At 34.0% G+C, this 27143-nt stretch overlaps 1 protein-coding gene across 2 annotated transcripts in view; it reads left to right on the top strand.

Annotated features, from left to right (window-relative positions):
- The window catches only part of KLHL1 (kelch like family member 1), a 790359-nt gene that overhangs the window by 499966 nt on the left and 263250 nt on the right, over positions 1–27143 (top strand). For both annotated transcript variants that reach the window (XM_038007727.2, XM_007960556.3), the window contains exons 2-3: positions 2200–2382; positions 22691–22827. In XM_038007727.2, coding sequence (XP_037863655.2) covers positions 2201–2382; positions 22691–22827 — 319 coding nt within the window. In that variant the 5' untranslated portion in view covers position 2200. The remainder of the gene's footprint in view (positions 1–2199; positions 2383–22690; positions 22828–27143) is intronic.

Raw genomic sequence — 27143 nt, 5'->3', positions numbered from 1 at the left:
GCTTGCAGTGAGCTGAGATCCGGCCACTGCACTCCAGCCTGGGCGACAGAGCCAGACTCCGTCTCAAAAAAAAAAAAAAAAAAAAAAAAAAAAAAAGATTACAAAATATATTAATTACATGAATATTATAATTTTACTGCGTTTTGTTTTCTATTTTTTAATCTAAATAACTTAGTTTGAGTATTTTCTATTAATTTATTTTTCTTTTTTTTCTTTTTTCTTTTTTTTTTTTTTGAGACAGTCTCGCTCTGTCGCCCAGGCTGGAGTGCAGTGGCGGGATCTCAGCTCACTGCAAGCTCCGCCTCCCGAGTTTACGCCGTTCTCCTGCCTCAGTCTCCCGAGTAGCTGGGACTACAGGCGCCCGCCACCTCGCCTGGCTAGTTTTTTGTATTTTTTTTAGTAGAGACGGGGTTTCACCGTGTTAGCCAGGATGGTCTCGATCTCCTGACCTCGTGATCCGCCCGTGTCGGCCTCCCAAAGTTCTGGGATTACAGGCTTGAGCCACTGCGCCCGGCCTAATTTATTTTTCATATCGTCGTTTTTGTTTTTTTTTTTCTTGTCTTTTATCTACCAGTTAATTTTGCGTATCAGAATCTTAAGTTATTGTATTGCCTTATTTTTTTTTCCATTTGATATTTTTCATATGACTTGAAATTATCCAGCTTATTATCTGTATTAAAAGATTAATGAAAGTTATTTTTACGTCTATTAAGTAATAATTGTGATCTATATATTCGAACGTATCTGTAGCACCTGGGAGAATGTTTCTGTTGTCTGTTTTTCTTAATGTGTCCAGTTTTTCTTAATGTGTCCAGTTTCTCTACAGACCTACTATTTTTTTTCCTTTAATGACAGGCATTATATATAAGAAATCACGGAATCCATATAAGAATGTCTTTTTCTAAATAAAAACTATATTGTTTGCTGGTACTTCAGTTAAAAGTTCAGCTTAATGAAATCAGAGATTTTCACTGATACGACTCTAGGTTTCAGTCTTTGTATTATCCTCAGAAGAACTGCTTAGCTGCCACATTATGTTGAGCTCCTTGGACTCTCACCCTATGTGGTTAATAACTAGTAAATACCTTGAGAGGGAAAGAATACAAAGGGAATAACTTTTAGATGGATGACTCTAATGAATTTATCTGTATTTCAGGATCTTGGTTTTCTAAGTCCTGATTGCCTCAGTAGATCCTATGGAATGCAAATAATTATTTTGATATTGTATGTAACTTTTTTGTGGTTTTCTTGGAGAGGGATTTAGTCAGCTGCAAATTACTACATTGCAGTTGGAACCAGAATTCTCCATCTTACTTTCTAAGATATTTATCATGAAGTAAGCAATTTTAGTATTAATTTTATGAACCCAATTAATATTTAATTTTAGGCTATTTAAGGAATTGTCATCAGAAGACTTGATTGGGTCTGCTAGGCTTTGTCATGTGTCTATCATGTAACTTGAATATTGAGTCTTCCCTATGGTGGAGTATGGCATTTATTAAAGTTTTTTTTTTTTTAAACAGTCTATGCCATTAATACATGAAGTGACAAAACTCAAGTATCATGGACTTTTCAAAATCATAAAGATTATTAAAATAGTTATTATTGATTAGTTATTCTAAGTACTGAGCTAATACATTCTATTTTTTTTGTTTAATAGTGGGGTACGGAACGTGGAACTCAATAATTCACTTACAAATTTAAGTGTCAGTATTATTTGCAAACCAGGTTTCATATTTTTTCATGATAAAAATCACCTATTTCTGCAAAGCAACATTTACTATGACATCTCAATAATCCTAACTATTTAGAATAGTATAATTATCTTCCTCAATATCAAATGAATGAAATTAGCATTTCATTGCTAATTAATTTTAGAATGGGTATGTAAATAATTTACTATTTCTGTGATATTTCAGGTTTACTAATAATGTCCTAATCAATACGGACAACATATTTTTAAACCTTTTTTAAACAAGAAAAAAGAACTTTTCCATTTATTTATTATTTCCTAGAGCAAATCACTTAACCCACAATAGATTATTTGGACCTTTGTTTATTGAACTTGTATTAAAATATAAAAATAAACACAGATATATTAGTTTTCTTAAGAAAATGATAACAACCTGTATGTTATTCTAGATAATTGGCTCTTTATAAATCCCTTTATTATTTTGTGTGTGTGTGTGTGGTTTATAGGATGTCATCAACTGGACACTCAATGACACCTCAAAGTGATTTGGACTCCAGTAGCTCTGAAGAATTCTATCAAGCTGTTCATCATGCTGAGCAAACCTTCAGAAAGATGGAAAGTTATTTGAAGCAGCAGCAACTTTGTGATGTTATCCTGATTGTTGGGAACCGAAAGATACCTGCACATAGGTACAGTAGTCTGCCTCTACTGGAAACATGCATTCACATGTTTAAAAGTGACAGACTGGCTTGCAGATTGCAAAGTATTATATGATTACGGAAATAAGGATTCACATTTTTAAGAGATGTTTTTGTTGTCGTTTGTTTTATTTATACTTGTTTTTTTTTTCTTATTTTTCTCTTGCAGAAAGGTTGAAATGCTATTTTAGGTAATAAATTTTTGAAAAACAAAACAACTATAAAGTGTTTAAAACTAAAACTACTTGTAACTAGGGCTGATAGCTATGGAGGAAAAATGTTCTTATCTGGGACTGTGGGATTCAAAATCATACTAACTTTAGGCACACTAATTTGGGAATTGTGCCTAAAATCTGAAATGAAGTATGCTATTCCATCAGAAACTAAGGAAAGATTATCTGAGTTATATATTTATATCAACTAATAAATTAAGGTTTTCCCATAGACATTTTCATTTAATATTTATTTAAAATTAAATCGTTTCATACTGATATGATTTTTAAAGCCATAACACATTTGAAAGCTAATAGTTCTATGCATTCAAATGAATCCAGAAAAACATGGCTGTATATCTACCATGATAGAAATATTGCAATATGGACGTTGAATTTAAGTCGGTGTCTTGAAATGCATGGGGAAGGACATTTGACACAATAACTACTGTAGGTGATTTAGAGTCCAATCTGTCAGTTAACTATTTAAAGCATTTTGATAATATATTATTGATTTTATTTTTCAAATATAACTGCGAAGTTGAGTTACCATTTGCAAGAGAATTCACAAATAGTCATTATTATTGAGATAATTATTCATTGTCATAATATGTGTGGCAAAACCACAAATTATCCTGAGCTAGCATCTAAATAGCATCTAGATAATAATTCAATTATATTCTTCAGAGTAAGAGCTATTCTTGAGAGTGTAATTAAATTTACTTCACTTAACTTATAAATTAAATCATATTGTATGTATTTTTTGAGAAGACAGGAGGTGTCAGTCAACTCAAAAATATATTAACACATCAGATGTTCATTAATTTTTTTAAAAGAAAAGTGTTTCCTATAATTTCTACAATCTTGTAGTCTTTTATTGTTCTTAATTCAATATTTTCTTTTTCATTTGAAACATTTTTATCCAATCCGGTGAGCAATTATTCTATATTCATAATATTCTACATTGTTTTCATTATTACTCTTTATATACATTAGTTATTTCCTAGTTTATTTAGTTATGCAAATTGTTTACAATATTGTTATTGGATGAGAAATCAATATTCTTGTTTTATATTATTCTAAAACATTTGAGCAATGTATTACTTTTACATGTATTATTCTGAACATATAAATATTTAATATACTTAGACTATATTAAACTAAATACATTATTATGGATCATTGATGTGTTTCTTAAGAATGATACAAAAAATTAGTTTTTAAAAATCATTATGGCTAACTCAATTCAAATAAAGTTTTATCTTTTCTTTACACTGTTAAGTGATAAATTTAGGCACATTACTATTTTAAAGAGTTTATTTGAGCAAACAGCAACTCATGATCAGGTAGCACAAGAGCACAAGCTGTTCAGGGTCCCACTTAAAGAAGACCAGAGGAAAGTTTTCATAAGACACTTGTGGAAACAAGACAAATAAAATATTTGATTGGTTAAAGCAGGACAAGAGCGTAGTTAGAGGTTGGTTGGTGGTTTCTGATTGGTTGAATTACTCTGAGTTGGTTTTTGCTTGGTTTAGGTAGAAAATAAAAACCTGGAGATGTCTCAGCCTAATGACCTCTCAATTAATTTTTTAACACTATAGTTTAAAACTTTAGTACTAATTATTTTACAAGTAATGTACATCTTAGAATTCTAAGTTAAACAAATATTAATAAATATAAATAAATATTGTGTGACACTTGAAAAGAACAAGCATTGTTGTGAATCATTGCAGGTATTTGATACCACTTTATTGATACTTTTGCCTGATGAAACAGTTGTAATTAATGCACAGCTGGCTCTTGACTTAAAATGAATAATCATTAGTAATAAACTAATACATTTTAACACTTTTATTATATTTTGGTTAGTACAACTAAATATTGTCTTTAAGCAAAATGTATCTGGTATTGGAATCATTACCACTAAAAATTGTGTGGCTATTATAATAATTTCAAATAATATAAAAATAAATAATTTTTATGAAGATTTATAGCTCTTTCAGTAAAAGCATTGCTAGCTAATGTTATTGACACTCGCTCAGTATTCATTCATAATTATATATGTTTAATTTATATTAATAATATTATCATTCCAAACTGTCAAATTTTGGTTTTAGTTAACATATTACCCTCATTGAAGGAATCTACACAAAATCATTTATTTATGTGCTGGTTATGTTGTATATGTTTTTAACTTGATACTGGTCAAAATTATCAATCGTTTTATGAAAGGTCATGTTTATGTAATAGTTTTATTTACTGTTAGGCATATTTTTAAGTAGGTAAGGTCTGAAAGGCTAATAATATTTCAGATAACACATCGATATATTTTTGCACGAAAAATAATTAAAATTCTGAATTTCTTTGTGCTTTAGGCCTTGAAGGAAATCTAAGATGAATATAACTTTCTCACAAATAGCCCAAGATAATTGATCAGCAACAAGTAAACCAAAATATTTGAATGTAAATCCTTGAATTTCAAACATGAAAAATTTTTTATAGGTAGGCTACCTTTAATCTGAGGTTTAGATGAGGAAAATTAGGCTGACACAGTTAATATTAACAATTGGATATTTGAATTTTCAATGATAGGAAAATTAGGAGGTGTTCACGGCCTTGTCTGATATAATATACAGATATGAAGTGAAATATGATTGAGCTTGTGAAAGTTTTCTTCCCCCTTAGCCATTATTAAGAATAAGAGTATTTTGCAGACATAAAGGGGGAAATCTTATGTAGCTAACATACTTACTCTTGAGTTGGAAATAATGTTATTTATCATTTTATATTCATCGAAACTGTGTGGAATGATATGTGTCAAAAACTTAACAAATCTTATTCCTGTGAGGTAGGGCTCATAAGTAGGAAAGGACGTGTGGCTAACTTTTTTTCTGAAATGTATAAACAGATGTATTATTTAAATTTTTACAGCAATCATGCAATACGTTCATGATCAAATGAAAGCTTAAATGAAGAACAAAATGATATTTGATAGATAGAAAAGTATCCTACAGAACAAAAACCTTGGCATTTAAAAATGTGTTATATTCTTTTTTCACTGTTTGTGCATATTTGACAATAAATTTAGCTATTTCAAGAAAGTGTTTATTATTTTAATGTTCTTTATAGTGCACTAGTATATAGACAGATGAGGCTAAAGTGACAATTGAAATGATGCATTTAGTAGCACTTAAACCACAATTAAATATATTAAAAAGAAATTACTTACATAAACTACATATATTAATACTCAGGAGTAGGCAAATGATATTGCTTCTCTGTGTTGATGGAAATTTCATTTACATAAATTATCTTTAATAGAAGAGGAATAACATTTCTTTAATTTTACTAAATCATCCATCCACCTAAATCTCTCACTCAGTTTGATAGTTTAAAATAGCTCTGTAGCAACTTCAAAAAAAAATAATTATGAAGCTGAAAAACTTGTTTTCTTGATCACTTGGATATCACTTTAATGTTTTGCTTATGTCTATAGTAGATTGTCAGCAGTCCATGAAGCATTTTTCTTTGCACTAATTAAAACAAACAATTATCAAACATAACTCTAGCATTGGCCTATGCCCTGTTGGTGATGCATAATGATTATAAAACATAATGCTTTTCCTTGTAGAGTTTTCAATATACTTGAGGACTTAAAGATAAACCATAAGATAATTAAATAAATTATTATAGTTGTAGATAGCTGCAAGGTAGAATATATGGTTCTAATTCCAAGTTCAAGACATAGTCAATAAGGAAATGAGCAGCATATGATAGAGTATTATGAAAGTTTTTCAGAGAAATTGAGTGTGAGGTAAGCCTAGTGGAAAATACATGGCATACTATTTAAGTATTATTAATTCAATAATACTATGGAAAAAATAGAGAACTAAAAAGTTTCTGTTTGCAAAAATTTCAAGGATAATGACTTGGTGGAAATAGAGTTTGTATTGTAAATAACTGGGAAATTAAACCATAAAAATAGGACAAATATGATTATGATAGACCTTAAGAGCCAGGAGATGAGTTTTGTACTCGAAACAGTATGTTTAATTAGAAGCTAATGTAGGTTCTTGAGGAGAGGAATTACATAACTGAGTCAATGATGATGATGATAGTTAACACTTACTGTGTTGATTATGTTCCAGGCCTTGTTTAAAGTGGCTTGCATTTACAAATCATTTTGTCTTTAAGAAACAGAAAATTCTTAATTTCTGACTTTTATCTATAATATGGAAAATGGAGGCATGGAAAACATTTGGAATGTACCCAAGTTATTCACGCAATAATTGGTGAAATTAGAACTCAAACCCAGGCAATCTGGGCACTGAAATAATGACTTTAACAACCACAATAGACTATCATAATTTAAAAAGGTAGTTTTGAAATATGGTATGGGTTTAGAAAATGTGTAAAAGACAGGGATGGCAGAAACTAATGATCTCAGAAGCTGTTTTGGTTAATTCAGGCATGAAAGAAGAAACTATATAAACATAAGGTATGAGCTGAGCAGTATTTTGAAGGACGCTGTCATAAGCCAGGTTCCCTCATAACAGAGCCTGAGCCTGGAATTCAGGTCTTCATGACTGATTTAAAAGCTGACCTCAGAAGAAACAGAAGCAGGATGGGGCAGAGGAAGGAAAAAATCAAGGATGAAGACTTGCTTCATCTTTCTCTCTCCGGAAGCTCTGCATATGACTTCCTGCAGAATGAGTCACACCCCAAAGCAAGAATTTATCCTTATTCTTAGTCAGTGCTTTAAGATCCACCCACAGCTTGAGAGTCAGGAGAGGTGGTGGCAGTTGAAGGATAAAGTGTGAGAAGCAGGAACACATAGACTCCCAAGGAATAAGGAGCTCCTATTAGGTCAAGTCCAGTTCTTGAAAAAAAGGAGCATCTTGGTGCTGTTAGGTACTAACATCACTGCCCTGGGGACATGGGCAGGCCTCATGAAGAGGGCAAGAACACATTCAAACAGAAAGATGGATTTTACATCATATTTGATATAGGAAATAAAGTAGAAAGAAACATAGTGGTAATTTCATAATTTTGACTCTGAAAGTTCATAAATTCGATTCTGGAAGTGCACCAATTAGAAACAGGGAAGTATAAAGGAAGGAAATATCAGTGGGAAATCTTCGAGTTTAATTTAGTTATAATGAAATGCTCCTAGGATATGTGATGAGCAGTTCTACAGGCATTTGAGATACAAGGTTAGGTTTAAAACCACCGTAAAAATAATGATTAAGGCAATGCTCAAGAATGATTCTGAAACAGTGAGCGTCAAGGCAAAATGTAGAGGTCTGAATAAAGCCTACAGCAGTGACAGGGTTAAAGAGTAGAACCAAGAAGAAAAGTCAATGAATCAGAGGTAAGCTGAGATAAGAAGTCTGCACAGCTTTCGCTAAAAAATAGATTTAAAAAAGGAATGGGAGGTTAACAATATCAAACACCATAATAAATTGAAGTGGAACTTACAAAAGTTTAATAGATTTGGAAGGAAATAAATTTGTAGTGATCTCAATAAAAGATTTTCTAGTGTGGTTGCATGCATGTGCTTCTTTATGTATGTTTTACTCCTGCTTCTCTGGCATTACTAGAACTAAATATTTACATATAAAAATATTAATTTATGTTATGCATTAAATCCCTCTCCTAAAATTTAATTCATATCTTATGTTACCAAATCTAAATGCAGTATAAACTTTTCTGCACGTTTTTTTTTGTTTAGTTTTTTCTTTTTTTTTTTTTTTTTTTACTGAGTTAGTAGGATTTAGTATATTGTAGTTGACCGAGAAGGTATTATGTAATTATTTAAAATTGAATAATAGAGGTTATAATATTTTGCTCTGTAGAGATGTGGCATTGCTGCAACTATAGACGTTGTATGTGTAAGATTAAGCTGGTTAAATTTATGTTGATATATTTCTTATGCATAGGAAATATATTTATCTTCTAGTTCATGATCGTTTGTTTGTATCATACAATGTTTTAATTAATGCTTTTGATAAAACTGACCATCTGACACTAATTTATCTAATTGGTAAGTAATAAATATTTGAAGATATCTGTGTCTTAATCATTTTTTCAAATTCTGATATTATAAAGAGTTGACATTTTAGTTACTAACTGCCTGAAATAAATGCATAGGGAACTGAGAACTTTAAATATGTCTAACATGTTACAATCCTCAGCATTAATATTAATAAAATATTTAAAACCACAAATCTTATAAGGTATTTCTTAAATGCATAAATTAGATAGTTAAGTCATGTTTTCCAATTAAAAGAATGTATTTTGTGTTCAAGTTAAATTATAACATGCCCTTCCGCTTCTCTTGTATATAAGATAAAATATATAGCAGATAAAACTTCAAAATAAATAAATGAAAGAAAAAAGGCTCCTGAAAAGTTTTAGATAATAATTTCCTGTGTTGATCTAACTTCCTATCTTTTCTCTATAGTGTTCTTAGGAAAAACAAGCATTCAAATTTTACTGTGGTTTTGCTTATACGTGTAAGCATCACTATAATTCTTTTGACATATTCCCAACTGTTTGAGCACTTCTTTACTCTCTGCAACAAAAGGTATTCCAGGCTGATTTTATGCTTACTTTGCTCCACTCTGCAGTCTGTTCTTTTTCTAAGGAGTCTTTGACAGACATGCACACATACATACATATGCACAAACACAAATAAAATTCATATATTTTATGTTTAAAACAATTTATATTAATACCTTCAATTTCAATCCATAATACCTTCAATTTCACAGGTTTGATTTTTTTTAAGTCTTCTGCCTTTCCATACAGGAACATCTTGAAGGTATTGCAGGTTGGATTCTAGACTACCATAATGAAGTGAATATCATAATTAAGCAAGTCACCTATATATATACATATTATATATATTATATATTATATATTATATGTTTATAAATATATATGTTTTTAACAAATATATCAGTTCTGTTTACATGATACTGTAGGTCTAATAAGTGTGCAATAGCATTACATCATCATGTATGTATGTGTACATACAGTCATTTAAAAACTGCTTTATTGCTAAAAAATACTAACAATCATCTGAGCCTTCTGGGAGTGTTAATCTTTTTGCTAGTGATGGGTCTTAACTCCCTGTTGATGACTGCTGATTGATCAGGGTGGTGGTTGCAGAAGGTTGGGGTATCTGTGGCGATTTTTAAAATAGGACAATAATGAAATATGTTGCAACAATGGATTCTCCTTTATTTATATATATATGTATATATATGTGTGTGTGTGTGTATGTATGTGTATATATAGCATGGGTTGCTGTTTGATAGCATTCTATCCATGGTAATCAATTTTCTCTTCAACCCTACTGCTGCTCTGTCAATTAAGTTTGTGTAATATTCATTTTTTTTCTTTTTTTTTTTTTAATTCAGCGTCTTGCTTTGTGGCCCTAGGCTGGGGCACAGTGGTGTGATCTTGGCTCACTACAATCTCCATTTCCCGGGTTCAAGCGATTCTCATGCTTCAGCCACCTGAGTAGCTGGGATTAGAGGCACATGCCACCATGCCCATCTAATTTTTGTATTTTTAGTAGAGACAGCATTTTCCCATCTTGACCAGGCTGGTCTTGAACTCCTGGCCTCAAGTGATCCACCAGCCACCTCCCAAAAAGTTTAGATTACAGGCATGAGCCACAACGCCCCGCTAGTTTGTGTAATATTCTAAATCCTTTCTTGTCATTTCAATGATCTTCACAGAATTTTCACCAGGAGTAGATACCATCTCAAGAATCACTTTCTTTGCTCATCCATTAGAAGCAACTCTTCATCCATTCATATTTGATCATGACATTGCAGCAATTCAGTTACATGTTCAGACTCCACTTCTAGTTCTAGTTCTTTGGCTAGAGGTTACTTCTAGTAAGGTTACTTCCTCCACTGATGTGTTAAACCCTTCAAAGTCATACTTGAGGGTTGGAATCTTCTCTTTTTCCAAACTAGTTGATATTTTTACTTCCTCCTATGACTTATGAATGTACTTAATTGTATGTAGGACAGTGAAATTTTCCAGAAAGTTTTAAATTTACTTTGCCAGATGCTTCAACTGAATTACTATTTACAGCATCTAGATATTTATTTTTCAAAGAACTAACAATAAAACTACCATTCAATTCAGCAATCCAACTACTGAGTGTCTACCCAAAGGAAACAAAATCAATATATCGAAAAAACCTGGTATATTAATTGAACCTCTATTCACAATATCAACTATGTGGAATCAACCTAACTGTTCATCAATGGATGAGTGGATAAATAAAATGTGATATAGATACATATGGAATACTATTCAGCCATTAAAAAAGTGAAATCGTGTCATTCATGGTCACATCGATGGACTTAGAGGTCATTTTAACTGAAACAAGCCAGGCACAGAAAGACAAATGTCATATGTCCTTACTCATAAGTAGTTGCTAAAAACTGTGATTACATGGACATAGAGAGTTGGATAATAGATAATGGAGATCCAGAAGAGTGAGGAGGTGGGAAGGAGAAGGAAGATGAAAAAATGGTTAATGGGTACAATGTACATTGTTTAGAAGATGGATACCCTAAAATCCCTGTCTTGACCATTACACGATCTATACATGTAACAGAGTTGCATGTGTATGCAAAAATCTGTACAAATAAAAAGGAAAACAAAAGAAATGAAATATACTTTTTAAAAATAATATGATTTGAAAGTCAAAATTGTTTCATATTGAACTGCACAGTGGACATGTTAGCAGGTCTAAAGACAACATTTATCTCCTTGTACATCTCTGTCAGAGCTCTTGAGCAACCAGGCACATTGTCAATGAGCAGTAAATCTCAACTGTGGGCTTAAAATCCTCAGTAAGCCATTCTGCAAACAGATGTGCTGTCGTCCAGGCTTTATTGTTCCATTTCTAAAACATTGGCTGAATAGACGTAGTGTAATTCTTTTTTTTTTTTTTTCTTATTATACTTTAAGTTCTAGGGTACATGTGGATAATGTGCAGGTTTGTTACATATGTATACCTGTGCCATGTTGGCGTACTGCACCCAAAAACTCGTCAGCACCCATCAACTCGTCATTTACATCAGGTATAACTCCAAATGCAATTCCTCCCTCCCGCTCCCCGTGATAGGCCCCGGTGTGTGATGTTCCCCTTCCCGAGTCCAAGTGATCTCATTGTTCAGTTCCCACCTATGAGTGAGAACGTGCGGTGTTTGGTTTTCTGTTCTTGCGATAGTTTGCTGAGAATGATGGATTCCAGCTGCATCCATGTCCCTACAAAGGACACAAACTCATCCTTTTTGATGGCTGCATAGTATTCCATGGTGTATATGTGCCACATTTTCTTAATCCAGTCTGTCACTGATGGACATTTGGGTTGATTCCAAGTCTTTGCTATTGTGAATAGTGCTGCAATAAAGATACGTGTGCAGGTGTCTTTATAGCAGCATGATTTATAATCATTTGGGTATATACCCAGTAATGGAATGGCTGGGTCATATGGTACTTCTAGTTCTAGATCCTTGAGGAATCGCCATACTGTTTTCCATAATGGTTGAACTAGGATACAATCCCACCAACAGTGTAAAAGTGTTCCTATTTCTCCACATCCTCTCCAGCACCTGTTGTTTCCTGACTTTTTAATGATCGCCATTCTAACTGGTGTGAGATGGTATCTCATTGTGGTTTTGATTTGCATTTCTCTGATGGCCAGTGATGATGAGCATTTTTTCATGTGTCTGTTGGTTGTATGAATGTCTTCTTTTGAGAAATGTCTGTTCATATACTTTGCCCACTTTTTGATGGGGTTGTTTGTTTTTTTCTTGTAAATTTGTTTGAGTTTTTTTAGCTTTTAGATATTAGCCCTTTGTCAGATGAGTAGATTGCAAAAATTTTCTCCATTTCTGTAGGTTGCCTGTTCACTCTGATGGTAGTTTCTTTTGCTGTGCAGAAGCTCTTTAGTTTAATGATATCCCATTTGTCAATTTTGGCTTTTGTTGCCATTGCTTTTGGTGTTTTAGACATGGAGTCCTTGCCCATGCCTATGTCCTGAATGGTATTACTAGGTTTTCTTCTAGGGTTTTTATCGTATTAGGTCTAACATTTAAGTCTCTAATCCATCTTGAATTAATTTTCGTATAAGGAGTAAGGAAAGGATCCAGTTTCAGCTTTCTACTTATGGCTAGCCAATTTTCCCAGCACCATTTATTAAATAGGGAATCCTTCCCCATTTCTTCTTTCTCTCAGGTTTGTCAAAGAACAGATGGCTGTAGATGTGTGGTATTATTTCTGAGGACTCTGTTCTGTTCCATTGGTCTATATCTCTGTTTTGGTACCAGTCCCATGCTGTTTTGGTTACTGTAGCCTTGTAGTATAGTTTGAAGTCAGGTAGTGTGATGCCTCCAGCTTTGTTCTTTTGGCTTAGGATTGTCTTGGCAATGCGGGCTCTTTTTTGGTTCCATATGAACTTTAAAGCATTTTTTTTCCCAATTCTGTGAAGAAACTCATTGGTAGCTTGATAGGGATGGCATTGAATCTATAAATTACCTTGGGCAGTATGGCCATTCTCATTATATGGATTCTTCCTATCCATGAGCATGGTATGTTCTTCCATTGTTTGTGTCCTCTTTTATTTCACTGAGCAGTGGTTTGTAGTTCTCCTTGAAGAGGTCCTTTTCATCCCTAGTAAGTTGGATTCCTAGGTATTTCATTCTCTTTGAAGCAATTGTGAATGGAAGTTCATTAATGATTTGGCTCTCTGTTTGTCTGTTACTGGTGTATACGAATGCTTGTGATTTTTGCACATTAATTTTGAATCCTGAGACTTTGCTGAAGTGTCTTATCAGCTTAAGGAGATTTTGGGCTGAGACAATGGGGTTTTCTACATATACAATCATGTCATCTGCAAACAGGGACAATTTGACTTCTTCTTTTCCTAAATGAATCCCCTTGATTTCTTTCTCTTGCCTGATTGCCCTAGCCAGAACTTCCAACACTATGTTGACTAGGAGTGGTGAGAGAGGGCATCCCTGTCTTGTGCCAGTTTTCAAAGGGAATTTTTCCAGTTTTTGCCCATTCACTATGATATTGGCTGTGGGTTTGTCTAAATAGCTCTCATTATTTTGAGATACATTCCATCAATACCGAATTTACTGAGCGTTTTTAGCATGAAGGGCTGTTGAATTTTGTCAAAGGCCTTTTCTGCATCTATTGAGATAATCATGTGGTTTTTGTCTTTGGTTCTGTTTATATGCTGGATTACGTTTATTGACTTGTGTATGTTGAACCAGCCTTGCATCCTAGGGATGAAACCCACTTGATGATGGTGGATAAGCTTTTTGATGTGCTGCTGGATCCAGTTTGCCAGTATTTTATTGAGGATTTTTGCATCGATGTTCATCAGGGATATTGGTCTAAAATTCTCTTTTTTTGTTGCGTCTCTGCCAGGCTTTGGTATCAGGATGATGTTGGTCTCATAAAATGAGTTAGGGAGGATTCCCTCTTTTTCTGTTGATTGGAATAGTTTCAGAAGGAATGGTACCAGCTCCTCCTTGTACCTCTGGTAGAATTCAGCTGTGAATCCATCTGGTCCTGGACTTTTTTTCCTTGATAGGCTATTAATTATTGCCTCAATTTCAGAGCCTGCTATTGGTCTATTCAGGAATTTAGCTTCTTCCTGGTTTAGTCTTGGAAGAGTGTAAGTGTCCAGGAATTATCCATTTCTTCTAGATTTTCTAGTTTATTTGTGTAGAGGTGTTTATAGTGTTCTCTGATGGTAGTGTGTATTTCTGTGGGGTCGGTGGTGATATCCCCTTTATCATTTTTTATTACGTCTATTTGATTCTTCTCTCTTTTCTTCTTTATTAGTCTTGCTAGTGGTCTATCAATTTTGTTGATCTTTTCAAAAAACCAACTCCTGGATTCATTGATTTTTTGGAGGGTTTTTTGTGTCTCTATCACCTTCAGTTTTGCTCTGATCTTAGTTATTTCTTGCCTTCTGCTAGCTTTCGAATGTGTTTGCTCTTGCTTCTCTGGTTCTTTTAATTGTGATGTTAGAGTGTCAATTTTAGATCTTTCCAGCTTTCTCCTGTGTGCATTTAGTGCTATAAATTTCCCTCTACACACTGCTTTAAATGTGTCTGAGAGATTCTGGTATGTTGTATCTTTGTTCTCATTCGTTTCAAAGAACATCTTTATTTCTGCCTTCATTTCATTATGTACCCAGTAGTCATTCAGGAGCAGGTTATTCAGTTTCCATGTAGTTGAGCAGTTTTGATTGAGTTTCTTAGTCCTGAGTTCTAGTTTGATTGCACTGTGGTCTGAGAGACAGTTTGTTATAATTTCTGTTCTTGTACATTTGCTGAGGAGTGCTTTACTTCCAATTATGTGGTCAATTTTGGAATAAGTGTGATGTGGTGCTGAGTAGAATGTATATTCTGTTGATTTGGGGTGGAGAGTTCTATAGATGTCTATTAGGTCTGCTTGCTTCAGAGATGAGTTTAATTCCTGGATATCCTTGTTAACTTTCTGTCTCGTTGATCTGTCTAATGTTGACAGTGGGGTGTTGAAGCCTCCTGTTATTATTGTATGGGAGTCTAAATCTCTTTGTAAGTCTTTAAGGACTTGCTTTATGAATCTGGGAGCTCCTGTATTGGGTGCATATATATTTAGGATAGTTAGCTCTTCCTGTTGAATTGATCCCTTTACCATTATGTAATGGCCTTCTTTGTCTCTTTTGATCTTTGATGGTTTAAAGTCTGTTTTATCAGAGACTAGTGTTGCAACCCCTGCTTTTTTTTTTTGGTCTCCATTTGCTTGGTAGACCTTCCTCCATCCCTTTATTTTGAGTCTATGTATGTCTCTGCATGTGAGATGGGTCTCCTGAATACAGCAAACTGATGGGTCTTGACTCTTTATCCAATTTGCCAGTCTGTGTCTTAATTGGAGCATTTAGTCCATTTACATTTAAGGTTAATATTGTTATGTGTGAACTTGATCCTGCCATTAGGATATTAACTGGTTATTTTGCTCATTAGTTGATGCAGTTTCTTCCTAGCTTCGATGGTCTTTACATTTTGGCATGTTTTTGCAATGGCTGGTACCAGTTGTTCCTTTCCATGTTTAGTGCTTCCTTCAGGGTCTCTTGTAAAGCATGTCTGGTGGTGACAAAATCTCTAAGCATTTGCTTATCTGTAAAGGATTTTATTTCTCCTTCACTTATGAAACTTAGTTTGGCTGGGTATGAAATTCTGGGTTGAAAATTCTTTTCTTTAAGAATGTTGAATATTGGCCCCCACTCTCTTCTGGCTTGTAGAGTTTCTGCCGAGAGATCTGCTGTTAGTCTGATGGGCTTCCCTTTGTGGGTAACCCGACCTTTCTCTCTGGCTGCCCTTAAGATTTTTTCCTTCATTTCAACTTTGGTGAATCTGGCAATTATGTGTCTTGGAGTTGCTCTTCTCAAGGAGTATCTTTGTGGCGTTCTCTGTATTTCCTGAATTTGAATGTTGGCCTGCCCTACTAGGTTGGGGAAGTTCTGTTGGATGATATCCTGAAGAGTGTTTTCCAACTTGGTTCCATTTTCCCCCTCACTTTCAGGCACCCCAATCAGATGTAGATTTGGTCTTTTTACATAATCCCATACTTCTTGCAGGCTTTGTTCATTTCTTTTTCTTCTTTTTTCTTTTGGTTTCTCTTCTCGCTTCATTTCATTCATTTGATCCTCAATCGCTGATACTCTTTCTTCCAGTTGATCGAGTTGGTTACTGAAGCTTGTGCAATTGTCATGTATTTCTCATGTCATGGTTTTCATCTCTGTCCATTCATTTATGGCCTTCTCTGCATTAATTATTCTAGCTATCAATTCTTCCACCTTTTTTTCAAGATTTTTAGTTTCTTTGCGCTGGGTACGTAATTCCTCCTTTAGCTCTGAGAAGTTTGATGGACTGGAGCCTTCTTCTCTCATCTCGTCAAAGTCATTCTCCGTCCAGCTTTGATCCATTGCTGGCGATGAGCTGCGTTCCTTTGCATGGGGCGATGCGCTCTTATTTTTTGAATTTCCAGCTTTTCTGCCCTGCTTTTTCCCCATCTTTGTTGTTTTATCTGCCTCTGGTCTTTGATGATGGTGATGCACTGATGCGGTTTTGGTGTGAGTGTCCTTCCTGTTTGTTAGTTTTCCTTCTAACAGTCAGGACCCTCAGCTGTAGGTCTGTTGGAGATTGCTTGTGGTCCACTCCAGACCCTGTTTGTCTTGGTATCAGCCGCAGAGGCTGCAGAAGATAGAATATTGCTGAACAGCGAGTGTACCTGTCTGATTCTTGCTATGGAAGCTTCCTCTCAGGGGTGTACCCCACCGTGTGAGGTGTGGGGTGTCAGTCTGCCCCTAGTGGGGCATGTCTCCCAGTTAGGCTACTCAGGGGTCAGGGACCCACTTGAGCAGGCAGTCTGTCGGTTCTCAGATCTCAACCTCCGTGTTGGGAGATCCACTGCTCACTTCAAAGCTGTCAGACAGAGTCGTTTGTGTCTGCAGAGGTTTCAGCTGCTTTTTGTTGTTGTTGTTGTTGTTTAGCTGTGCCCTGTCCCCAGAGGTGGAGTCTACAGAGACAGGCAGGTCCCCTTGAGCTGCTGTGAGCTCCACCCAGTGGAGCTTCCCAGCTGCTTTGTTTAACTACTTAAGCCTCAGCAATGGCGGGCACCCCACCCCCAGCCTCGCTGCAGCCTTGCTGCCAGATCGCAGACTGCTGTGCTAGCAATGAGGGAGGCTCCGTGGGCGTGGAACCCTCCCGGCCAGGTGTGGGATATAGTCTCCTGGTGTACCTGTTTGCTAAGATCCTTAGTAGAGCGCAGTATTGGGTTGGGAGTTACCCGATTTTCCAGGTGTTGTGTGTCTCAGTTCCCCTGGCTAGGAAAAGGGATTCCCTTCCCCCTTGTGCTTCCCAGGTGAGGTGATGCCTCGCCCTGCTTCAGCTCTCCCTGGTTGGGCTGCAGCAGCTGACCAGCACTGATTGTCAGGCACTCCCTAGTGAGATAAACCCAGTACCTCAGTTGAAAATGCAGAAATCACCTGTCTTCTGTGTCGCTCGCGCTGGGAGTTGGAGACTGGAGCTGTTCCTATTCGGGAATCTTCGAGGTAGTGTAATTCTTAAGAGCACTAGGATTTTCAGAATGATAATGAGCATTGGCTTCAATTTAAACTCACTGGTGCATTAGTCCCTAAAAAGAGAGTTAGCCTGTCCTTTGAAGCTTAGAAGCCAGCCATTGACTTCTCTCTAACTATGAAAATCCTAGATGATATCTTCTTTAAATATATGGTCAACATTGAAAAATTTGTTGTTTAGTGTAGCCACTTTCATCAATGATCATAGAAGCTGCAGCTTCTATTAGGTTGGGACTAAATTAATTGCTGTTTTTGACATTAAAAATAGTGGCAAAAACCATAATAACTTTTGCACCAACCCACTTGCTGTTTCACTTTGTACTTTTATGTTATGGAGAAGACTTCTTTCCTTAAACTTCATAAACTAACTTCTGCCAACTTTGTACTTTTCTTCTGCAATTTCTTCACCTCTCTCAGCCTTCATGAAATTGAAAGAGTTAGGGCCTTGCTCTGGTTTAGGCTTTGGCTCAAGGAAATGTTGTGGCAGGTTTCATCTTCTATCCAGATCATTCACTTTCTCCATTTCAGGAATAAGTCTGTTGTGCTTTCTTATTATTCACATGTTCACTAGAGTAGCACTTTTAATTCACTTCAAGAATTTTTCCTTTGCATTCACAACTTGACTAAGTGTTTGGCACAAGAGGTTTAGCTTTTGCTCTTGTTCCACTTTCTACATGTCTCCCTCACTAAACTTAATCATTTCCAGCTTTTGATTTAAAGTGAGAGACATGCAACACTTCCATTCATTTGGACTCTTATAGGGCATTGCAGGGTTACTAGTTGGCCTAGTTTTTAATATTGTGTCTCGAGGAATAGGGAGACCCATGGAGAAGGGGAGTAATGAGGCGGTGGCCAGTTAGTGAAGCAGTCAGAACAGTACTTATTGAGTTTATTGTCTGATATGGGTTTATGACACCCCCACACAAGAAGAATTGTAACATCAAAGATCACTAGTCACACATTAATGTAACAGACATAATAACAATAAAATATTTGGAATATTTCCAGAATGACCACAATGTGTCGAAGATGCATGAAGCGAGCACATGCTGTTGGAAAAATGGTGCTGATGGGATTGCTAGATAATGAGTTGCTTTAAGCCTTCAATTTTTTTTTTTAATTGCAACATCTGAAAAGCACCGTAAAGTGAAATGCAATAAAATAAGGCATACTTGTATTTGTAATTCAATTTTCTATCAGATAAACCAAATAATTTTACTTTATTTTTAAAGCCATCAGAAAGCTGTGAATATACCAATAACAACCAAAACAAAACAAAACAGAGAACAAATAACAACACCTAAGAACTAAAGGCCAGTTCCCTTTTTAGCCTCTACTTTTTTGTTGGGGAATTACAATATCTGTTATACAATCAAATTTGACTGTAAATGGAAAAAGTGGGAGAATGTTATCGATGGCTCAAATAAAAATCAGTCAATGGAAATTGACCAAGAGATGGCCATGATCTTTAAAGTATTAGAAAAGAAAAAAAAAAGTAACTATCATAAATAATACAAAATATTTATAGGAAAAGATCGATAATAAAGAATAAAGCAATTGGGAATATAAAGACATTTGAGAAAATTCAACTGATTAGAAATTACCTAAAGTAAAGCAGAGAGCAAAACAAAAATTGAGTGTAAAATGAATTAAGATTGAATAGTCTATGTAGCATTCTCAGTTGTTGAACCATATATGCAATTTGAGTCCTAGAATGTGTCAGAGAGGTAATTTGGTGAAAATATGAGTAATTATTTGCAGATAATTTTCAAAAATTGCTTTCAAAGATCCATTCACTGCTCCAGGAAGTACAGAAAATCATATGGTGAGTAAATATTAAGTCCCACTTATAGCTAAATAACTAAAACCCTAAGATCAAAAGAAAAAAGTTGAAAACAAAAATAAAGGGCATATTGCATCAGAAGAACAACTGTAAGCATGAAAGCTAGCTTTATTAAAAACAAGGTGGTCTGGGTGTAGTGTCTCGTGCCTGTAATCCCAATGCTTTGGTAGGCTGAGTCAGGACAATTACTCTAGGCCAGGAGCTCCAGACCAGCCTGGGCAACATAGCAAGACCCTGTCTACAAAAAATACAAAAACTAGCTAGGCATGGTAGTGAATGCTTGTGGTCCTAGCTGCTTGAGAGGCTGAGGCAGAAGAATTACTTGGGCCCAGGAGTTTGAGGAGCCAATGAACTATGATTGTGTCATTGGACTCCAGCCTGGGTGACAAAACAAGACCTTATTTTTAAAACAAACAAACAAACAAATTGACAAAAAAAAATTCCAGCACTGGTGTCTAATTTATAATGAAATTCTATATTTCAATTTAAAAAAAAAAAAAAACCTCACCCTAGAATTCTATAACATGCGTAAATAACTTTTAAAACGTACTAGACATGTAACTACATAAAATCATCTTCAAATAAATGAAAGCTGTATATATATTTTTTTATTTTTTTGCCATCAGACTTATAGTACAAGAAATAACTAAAGATATTTCTTCCAATATTGATATCAGATTAAAGTCGACTTCGAAAATGAATGGAAAGCATCAAAAATGGTGAAAAATGCAGTAAATTTAAATATATTTTTGCTATCACAGTTATGTTCTTCCTTTAGATTTTTGACTAGCAGATGGAGTGTTTTATGTTGCAAATTTCTTACAATATCCATGAAGGTAGATTGTTATTGGTTAATGTGATCTCTGGACAAATTTAGCAAATATCCGAGCAGGGGCTGAATCTGCTGTGCAACTCGTTTTTGTGTAGACCATAAGCTAAAATTCATTTTTGAATTTTCAATTGATTGAGTTTTTTTTAAAAGGAAAATATGCAACAGAGATTATGTGTATAATTCTCAACATGTTAAATATTTCCTATTTGGCCCTTTATAGAAAACAAATTTCTGGTTCCTGCCATAGAGCAACCACTTTAAACACACATGTATGTGCATACACACATGTGAAAAACATGTAGTCAACATAATGAATGATATGAAATAATTACTGTGTAAAGATTCATCCAAAGAACAAATAGAACAAATTTAAAACAAATATAAATTGGTACAACTAAAACCAAATGTAATTTTGTGAACAATATACATTAAACATTTTAGAACCCATGCTGGATGTGCTGTTTTGTGCATGTTGTCCCAGCTCAGGAGGCTGAGGCAAGCAGATTGCTTTGAGCCCTGGGGTTCAAGGCTGCTATGAGCTGTCATCACGCCACAGAACAACATCCTAGACAACAGAATGAGACACTGTCTTTAAAAAAATGTTGAAATTATAGACAAATAAATTAATGTTAGGATTTAAATAAAGTGAAAAAAACTTTGGAAAATTTAAGATGCAAAAGTGAATATATGAAGAAATAAAGCATTTGAATAAGCTTTGTGAGTTAGTAAATAATGGAAATGATATTAGAAAAGTCTTCTTCAAAATAGCCAAATGTAGACGGTTTTTCAGGTAATTTCTGAAAGATCTTAAAGGAAAAAGTAATTGCTTTATTCTAAAAGTTGTTACACAACATTAAAAGGTTGTAACTCCCAGCTCATATTATGAGACCACTATAACCTCAATTCAAAAATCTGGAAAATACAAGAAAATAAAATTAGAGATTTATTTATCTTATAATTATACTTGAAAATATCATACTATTTTTTCATTTTAAAAGTATCATTCAAACATTATAAATTTTAATACCCAAATATTATAAAAATTGTTTGCAAAACTAGAAATTAAAGAAGTTTTTCTGACTTAGTAAAACTTATATTCCAAATCTATTCAGCAGGAATCATACTAAAGAGAGAAATTTTAGATGCATTCCTGTTAATATAGAAAAAAACACAAAATGCCTCTGTCACAGCACTGGAGGTGGTAGATGAGGTTGTAAGGAAAGAGAAAGAAGAGGAGTTACACAGAATGAACAGGAATAAGTCAAAAGAATATCACTTGCAGATGATGTAGTCATCTACCTAAATGTAAAAAGAAATAGCAGAATCAAAAGAACTAGCAAAAATAATTCACCAGATGTACCAGATAAAGGATGAATCTATGGATTTCTCAATAAATTATAACAGAAAAACAAACCAACAAAAATAGAATGAAAAGTAGATAGTATACACAAAGCCAACAAAATTGTAATGATATAAGAATCAACCAAAAATCTATATAGCAATTTTCAGGAAAACTTTAAAATTGAAAAGGAAACACAGTATCCTGAATATAGGGATAGATATTTTATACTTTTAGATGGAATGAGTTCGTATGAAAATTATACCAAATCTCCCCAAATAAAATAAAAAAGTTAAAGCATTTTTAAATCAAAATGCTTTAGGAATTATTTTTAAAACTTAAAATATTACTTAAGACTTGAAAGCCTAAAACTCTACTTATTGAATAATAAAATGTTACTAATAGTTAAATTTAAAATATTAAAGAAAGGGATTTGCCTTATGGGTTATAAAGACAGATATATATTTTTAAAATACTATTTTATTGGCACAAGAACAGGCAAATAAACAAAACGTAATAGAAATCTCACCAGCAGATCAATATACATTATGCGTTCAAATTCACGATAGTTCAATGGGGAAAGTTAGCATGGTGGAAGGTGGGTCATTATATAAAGAAAACTATAATGTATTATTTAAAAAGCCTGAAGCCCTAAATGTGAAAGACAAAGCATCTTTAAAGTGATAGAAGGAAATGTATGAGAATGCTCTATTACGAAGAGTTAGGGGAAGATTTATTCAATCAGTTTTGTAAAGTACAACTCATGAGGCAATAAATAAAATGCATTAACTGATTGATCAATAGATTAATTCTGTGCTCTGTGTTGCATTCTGGTTGACACAGTGATTTTCTGCCTTACATTCACGACCTAAATTAGAACCTGTGACTCTTTCAGGCTTGTTCTGAGTTCAGTCTCCGACTATTTTGCGGCCATGTTTACAAGTGATGTTTGTGAAGCCAAGCAAGAGGAGATCAAAATGGAAGGCATAGACCCCAATGCTCTCTGGGACCTTGTCCAATTTGCATATACAGGTATGGCAAAGTAATTGTAACATCATACTGATGTCTTTTAAATTTTAGCTCATTTCCTTTAAGTACGGGATTTAAAGCTTTTAAAAAAATTCTGTATCTTTTCAGTTGAATACTATTTAGTAGATCAAAAATCAGACTTTTTATTATCAGTGAAATTACAAATGTTCATTCTTCCACAAAGGATTTAAACTGGCTTACATAAATAAGTAAATAGTAGAACCTGGGAGAGAAACAGGGTGGATACAAATTATTGAATAAAAATTTGTTTATGATCATGTTTGCTCAGGAAAGAAAGGAGATTCTAATTGTCTTTTCTTTTGGAAATGATGGGTTCAAATAACTTTTTCCCTGAAATGTCTTACTTTAATGTAAAAACTTTCACAGAATGTTTAATGTGGACTTAACAAATCATTTGAAATGAACAATAGATACTTAGAGTTGTGCAAATGATATTTTTGAAGTTTTTTTTTTCTGATCTATTATGCTGACATCTGTTGATCTTTGTATTGTGTTATTGGTGCATTCAAATAATTTTGCCATTGTAGCAAATATTTGTTGAATGTTACTCAGTATGCAAGTATTAATTGTGTATGTAGAGAATAACTAACAAATCTATGTATTTGCCCTCGTGAAGCTCACAGACCAAATGAACAGAAGATGTAGATGAGGACATAAATGTGATATAATGCCAAATGTTAAGAGAGTTAGAAGGCGTAAAACATACAGAGCATTATCAGGGCTTACACTTTTTAATAACTGTTTACATTTAGCCAGAAGAGGAGGACATAAAATCTTGTGAAAGAAACCAACGCAGACAGTATATATTGACGGTTTGTTTTATGTATTATTTCTTATAGATGGAATGTGGTTCACTTTACCTAAATTCTTAATACTAGTGTAAGATGAAGATAGACAGGTTCTGGCCTAGTTATCAAAGCAGCATGAATGTAGTTTAAGGAGTTTTATTTTTATAGCATTTCTGCTAACAGAAAAATGAGATGACATTGTGAAGATCAGTCACTGGAGTCCAAACACCTGGGAACGAGGAGGACTCTGTCCTCTTTAAGGATTTCACTTATACTGGAGAAGGATTTGCTAACACTAAGATAATACTCAGTAATATGCTTACTGGGGAAAAAAAAAAAAAAAAAAAAAAAAAAGGGTCCACATACTCTGGCTGCTTAATCTCAAAGCATCAATGTGAGGAAAATACTTAGACATTTTTTGGTCTTAGCAGTTTTAAAGTAATATTTTGATGGAGAAAATCATACTAGACAAAGTTAAACAGGTAAAGAAGACTTTATTCAAGGATATTGCATTAGGAGAGAGACCCAAACTCAGTCTGAAGTTTACTGAAATGAAAGAAGGGAGGATTTTTACGTGCCAAGGTCAGAGGGAGAGCACAGGCCCATCTGTGTTTGTTAGTTGGTTTTACTAAAGAAAAAGTAAACTTTCTCATCTTTGCGAGAGGATAGTTTTACAACTTGAAGCAATGTGTTCACCCAAGTTAGGCTTCTACTGTCCTCCAGAAACTGAGGCATAGGGGAGCTATTTCCCTTAATGTTTACATTTCAAAGATATGATGTTCAGGCCTTTGGGGGAAAAAAAAAATTACTGGGTTGTAAAACTAGCAAGAGGTTTTTAAAAAGACTTAACATCTCAAAAGATTAGAGAAAAAATTACAATTCCATGTTTTTTAAAATGAGTAGTCTGAAAAAAGAGGAGTCAGCTTAGACTCAGGAAGAATTCTGTCCAAAGTTTAGTGAAATTGAGGCAAATATTAAGACCATCTTGGTCAATTTCAATTTGCATACAACCTGAAACAGTCATATGGAGGAATAGTTACCTCTGAGCCAAGAGGTAGCAAGCATAATTACATTATTGTTTCCTGGAAAGGGAAGAATCATGAAGCTAACATTTTAGGAATCCTTTCAGCAACTAAAAGACATAGATCTAAGAATCCTAACACTTCCAGGCTCTATGGTCTGGCAGTCTTGCATTTCCTGTGTGTAAAACTAGGTCAAAAGACACTCAGCATCCTGCTGTACAAAGTTGGAAGGTGTTTCAAAACTCCCTGCTGAATATAATGACCCAGATTTGGCTCTGCTTTGTAGAGGGCAGACAGGATACAAAAAATGCCTCTCAGCTGCCACTACCACTTTGGCCTGTGCTCCAATACCTTAAATTTTTAGTTGTGAGTTTACAGAAATGTGTTAGATGAGGAAAATATTTATGGGGTGTTATTGGAAAAATTGCAGGCATGGCATAAGACAAATATCTTGCTTTTTGTCATATGCAATGTAACAAATTATAACAATAGAAAAGGGCGAGTGATCAGCTGCACAGAAAGGGAAGCATGGGAGGTAACTGCACTATCTACCTAACTCAACAGCTAACTAATATCTAAGACTTTTCTTTAAGGAAAGCTAAAAATAAATATATCCCAGAAAACAAACAAAAATGAATGAGAGGGAATAGATGTAAAATTCCAGCTATTTAAGAATATATATATTTTTTAATCTTAAGGTTTGAGAAGCTTTGGTGAAACTAAAGAGGATCAACTATGTCAATGACTGATAGTTAATTATTAGCTCTAGAAGCAATGTGTTTAATAGAGATAGGTCAGAGTGTTTTTAAATGATTTAAATATATAATATTTTATGAACTCGGAAAAATGTGTAAGATTTGAAGGAACCAGATGTAGGTAATTTATCTTATTAACTTAGAAATTAAGGACAAAGTACATGAATAAAGTGGGCTTAGAATGAATGTTTGAGATAAGCTTCAATGATTTTAGTTTAATAGTGTTTGATTGAAAAAATAATCTCTTATAGAATTTTATGTAGTAAAAAATTGTACATAGTAAGATATGGGAAACACTCTCTCTATTTAACTCATCCAACATTTGTTACCTGTAGTCCAAAAAATTAGATGAGAAGCAATTAGATCAAGTTCTTCAGAGAAATTCAGTGAGAACTAAAACAAACATGTAGGCTTTTAATATTATTATTATTATTGTTATTTCTAGGTAATTGGTAAGAATGGCCTTGGTAACATTGAGAGACAGCAGTGGTGATAATAGTTCAAAAGAAGGTTTCTTAAAAGACAAAAGTATACTCATGAAAAGGTTAATACTTAGCAATACGTACAATAGAGTAAAAATCCAGTAAGGTGTTTGTGTCAAAAGAATTTTAAAAAATAATAATTCTTGGAACTATTTGGGATAATAACGAGGTTGTGAAACAATGATGACTACTTTTAAAGTATGAAGTTAATTTCTTTACTTAAAATAAAAGACACCATAAGGTCAGTTTTTCCCTCATTGTAACAGTTCAGAAATGGAAAGAACATTTACACTGGTGTTAGAGAAATTATGATATACTTAATATGAAGTTCATGTCATTTTTCTAAATTCTTAATTAGCAGTATGAACAATTTCAAATTTTTTTCTTTTAAGGCTTTCTATTGGGTTTTCTTCACCGTTTTCTGCTAGAAAATCTGTCTGTGATCTTAGCCATTTGTAAAGAGCAAAGGTCCATTTTTGGCAACAGTGTGTGCTTTAAAGTAGTGCTGTTTTATAATTGGTATCTTAAATTGTAAATAAAATACTTAGTTGGAATTCAGATTGTATATCAGTACTTATAAAATTGTATATCAGTTTTTCAAAATCAAATCATAATTCTGCTAACAATATTTGAGCACTTATGGCATGAATAGAGTCACAGTGTGTATTAGAAAAAGATACCGTGTAAACTATATATATCCATGCTCCTTAGCTTGCAATGGATTTATCTGGATGTGCTACCTTCTTTGTCAGTCAAGGAATACAGTGAATGCATATCACTTTCATGCCATCATAATGTCCAAAAATTGAAAATCAAACCCTGATAAGTCAGGAACCATCTGTATAAAAAACTGGTAGAATACAGCTTAAAATGTCATAAACCTTTAAACCAATTTGGCAACGCACAGGATTATATGGAGCAGGGCATAATGCAAAAGTTCTTTACTTTTGTTTATAAAAGTAGCAAAATCTATGTATCACTATACACTTTTTGGCATTCTCAGTTTTGATGTGTCAAATTGACTTAAAAACAGCTTTGTGAGCATTTTCCTATGCCTAATGCATCTCCTGTTCTGTAGTTCCATTTTTCTATTAGGTTGAATAGAAATGAAAACTGAGATATTATTCGTTTAATCTTCAATAAGCCTTTGATTCAGCATAGTGAAGTTGAAGTTATTCAGTAGTTATTCTATGAATCATCCTCAGAAGCATGAGGTCAGAGAAGAAAAGATAATTAGGCCTTACAATATCT

The sequence above is a fragment of the Chlorocebus sabaeus genome, chromosome 3 (assembly GCF_047675955.1).
Source record: "Chlorocebus sabaeus isolate Y175 chromosome 3, mChlSab1.0.hap1, whole genome shotgun sequence".
Taxonomy (NCBI): Eukaryota; Metazoa; Chordata; class Mammalia; order Primates; family Cercopithecidae; genus Chlorocebus; species Chlorocebus sabaeus.
The sequence above is the reverse complement of the archived record's forward strand: the minus strand, read 5'-3'. Positions and strand labels throughout refer to the sequence as shown.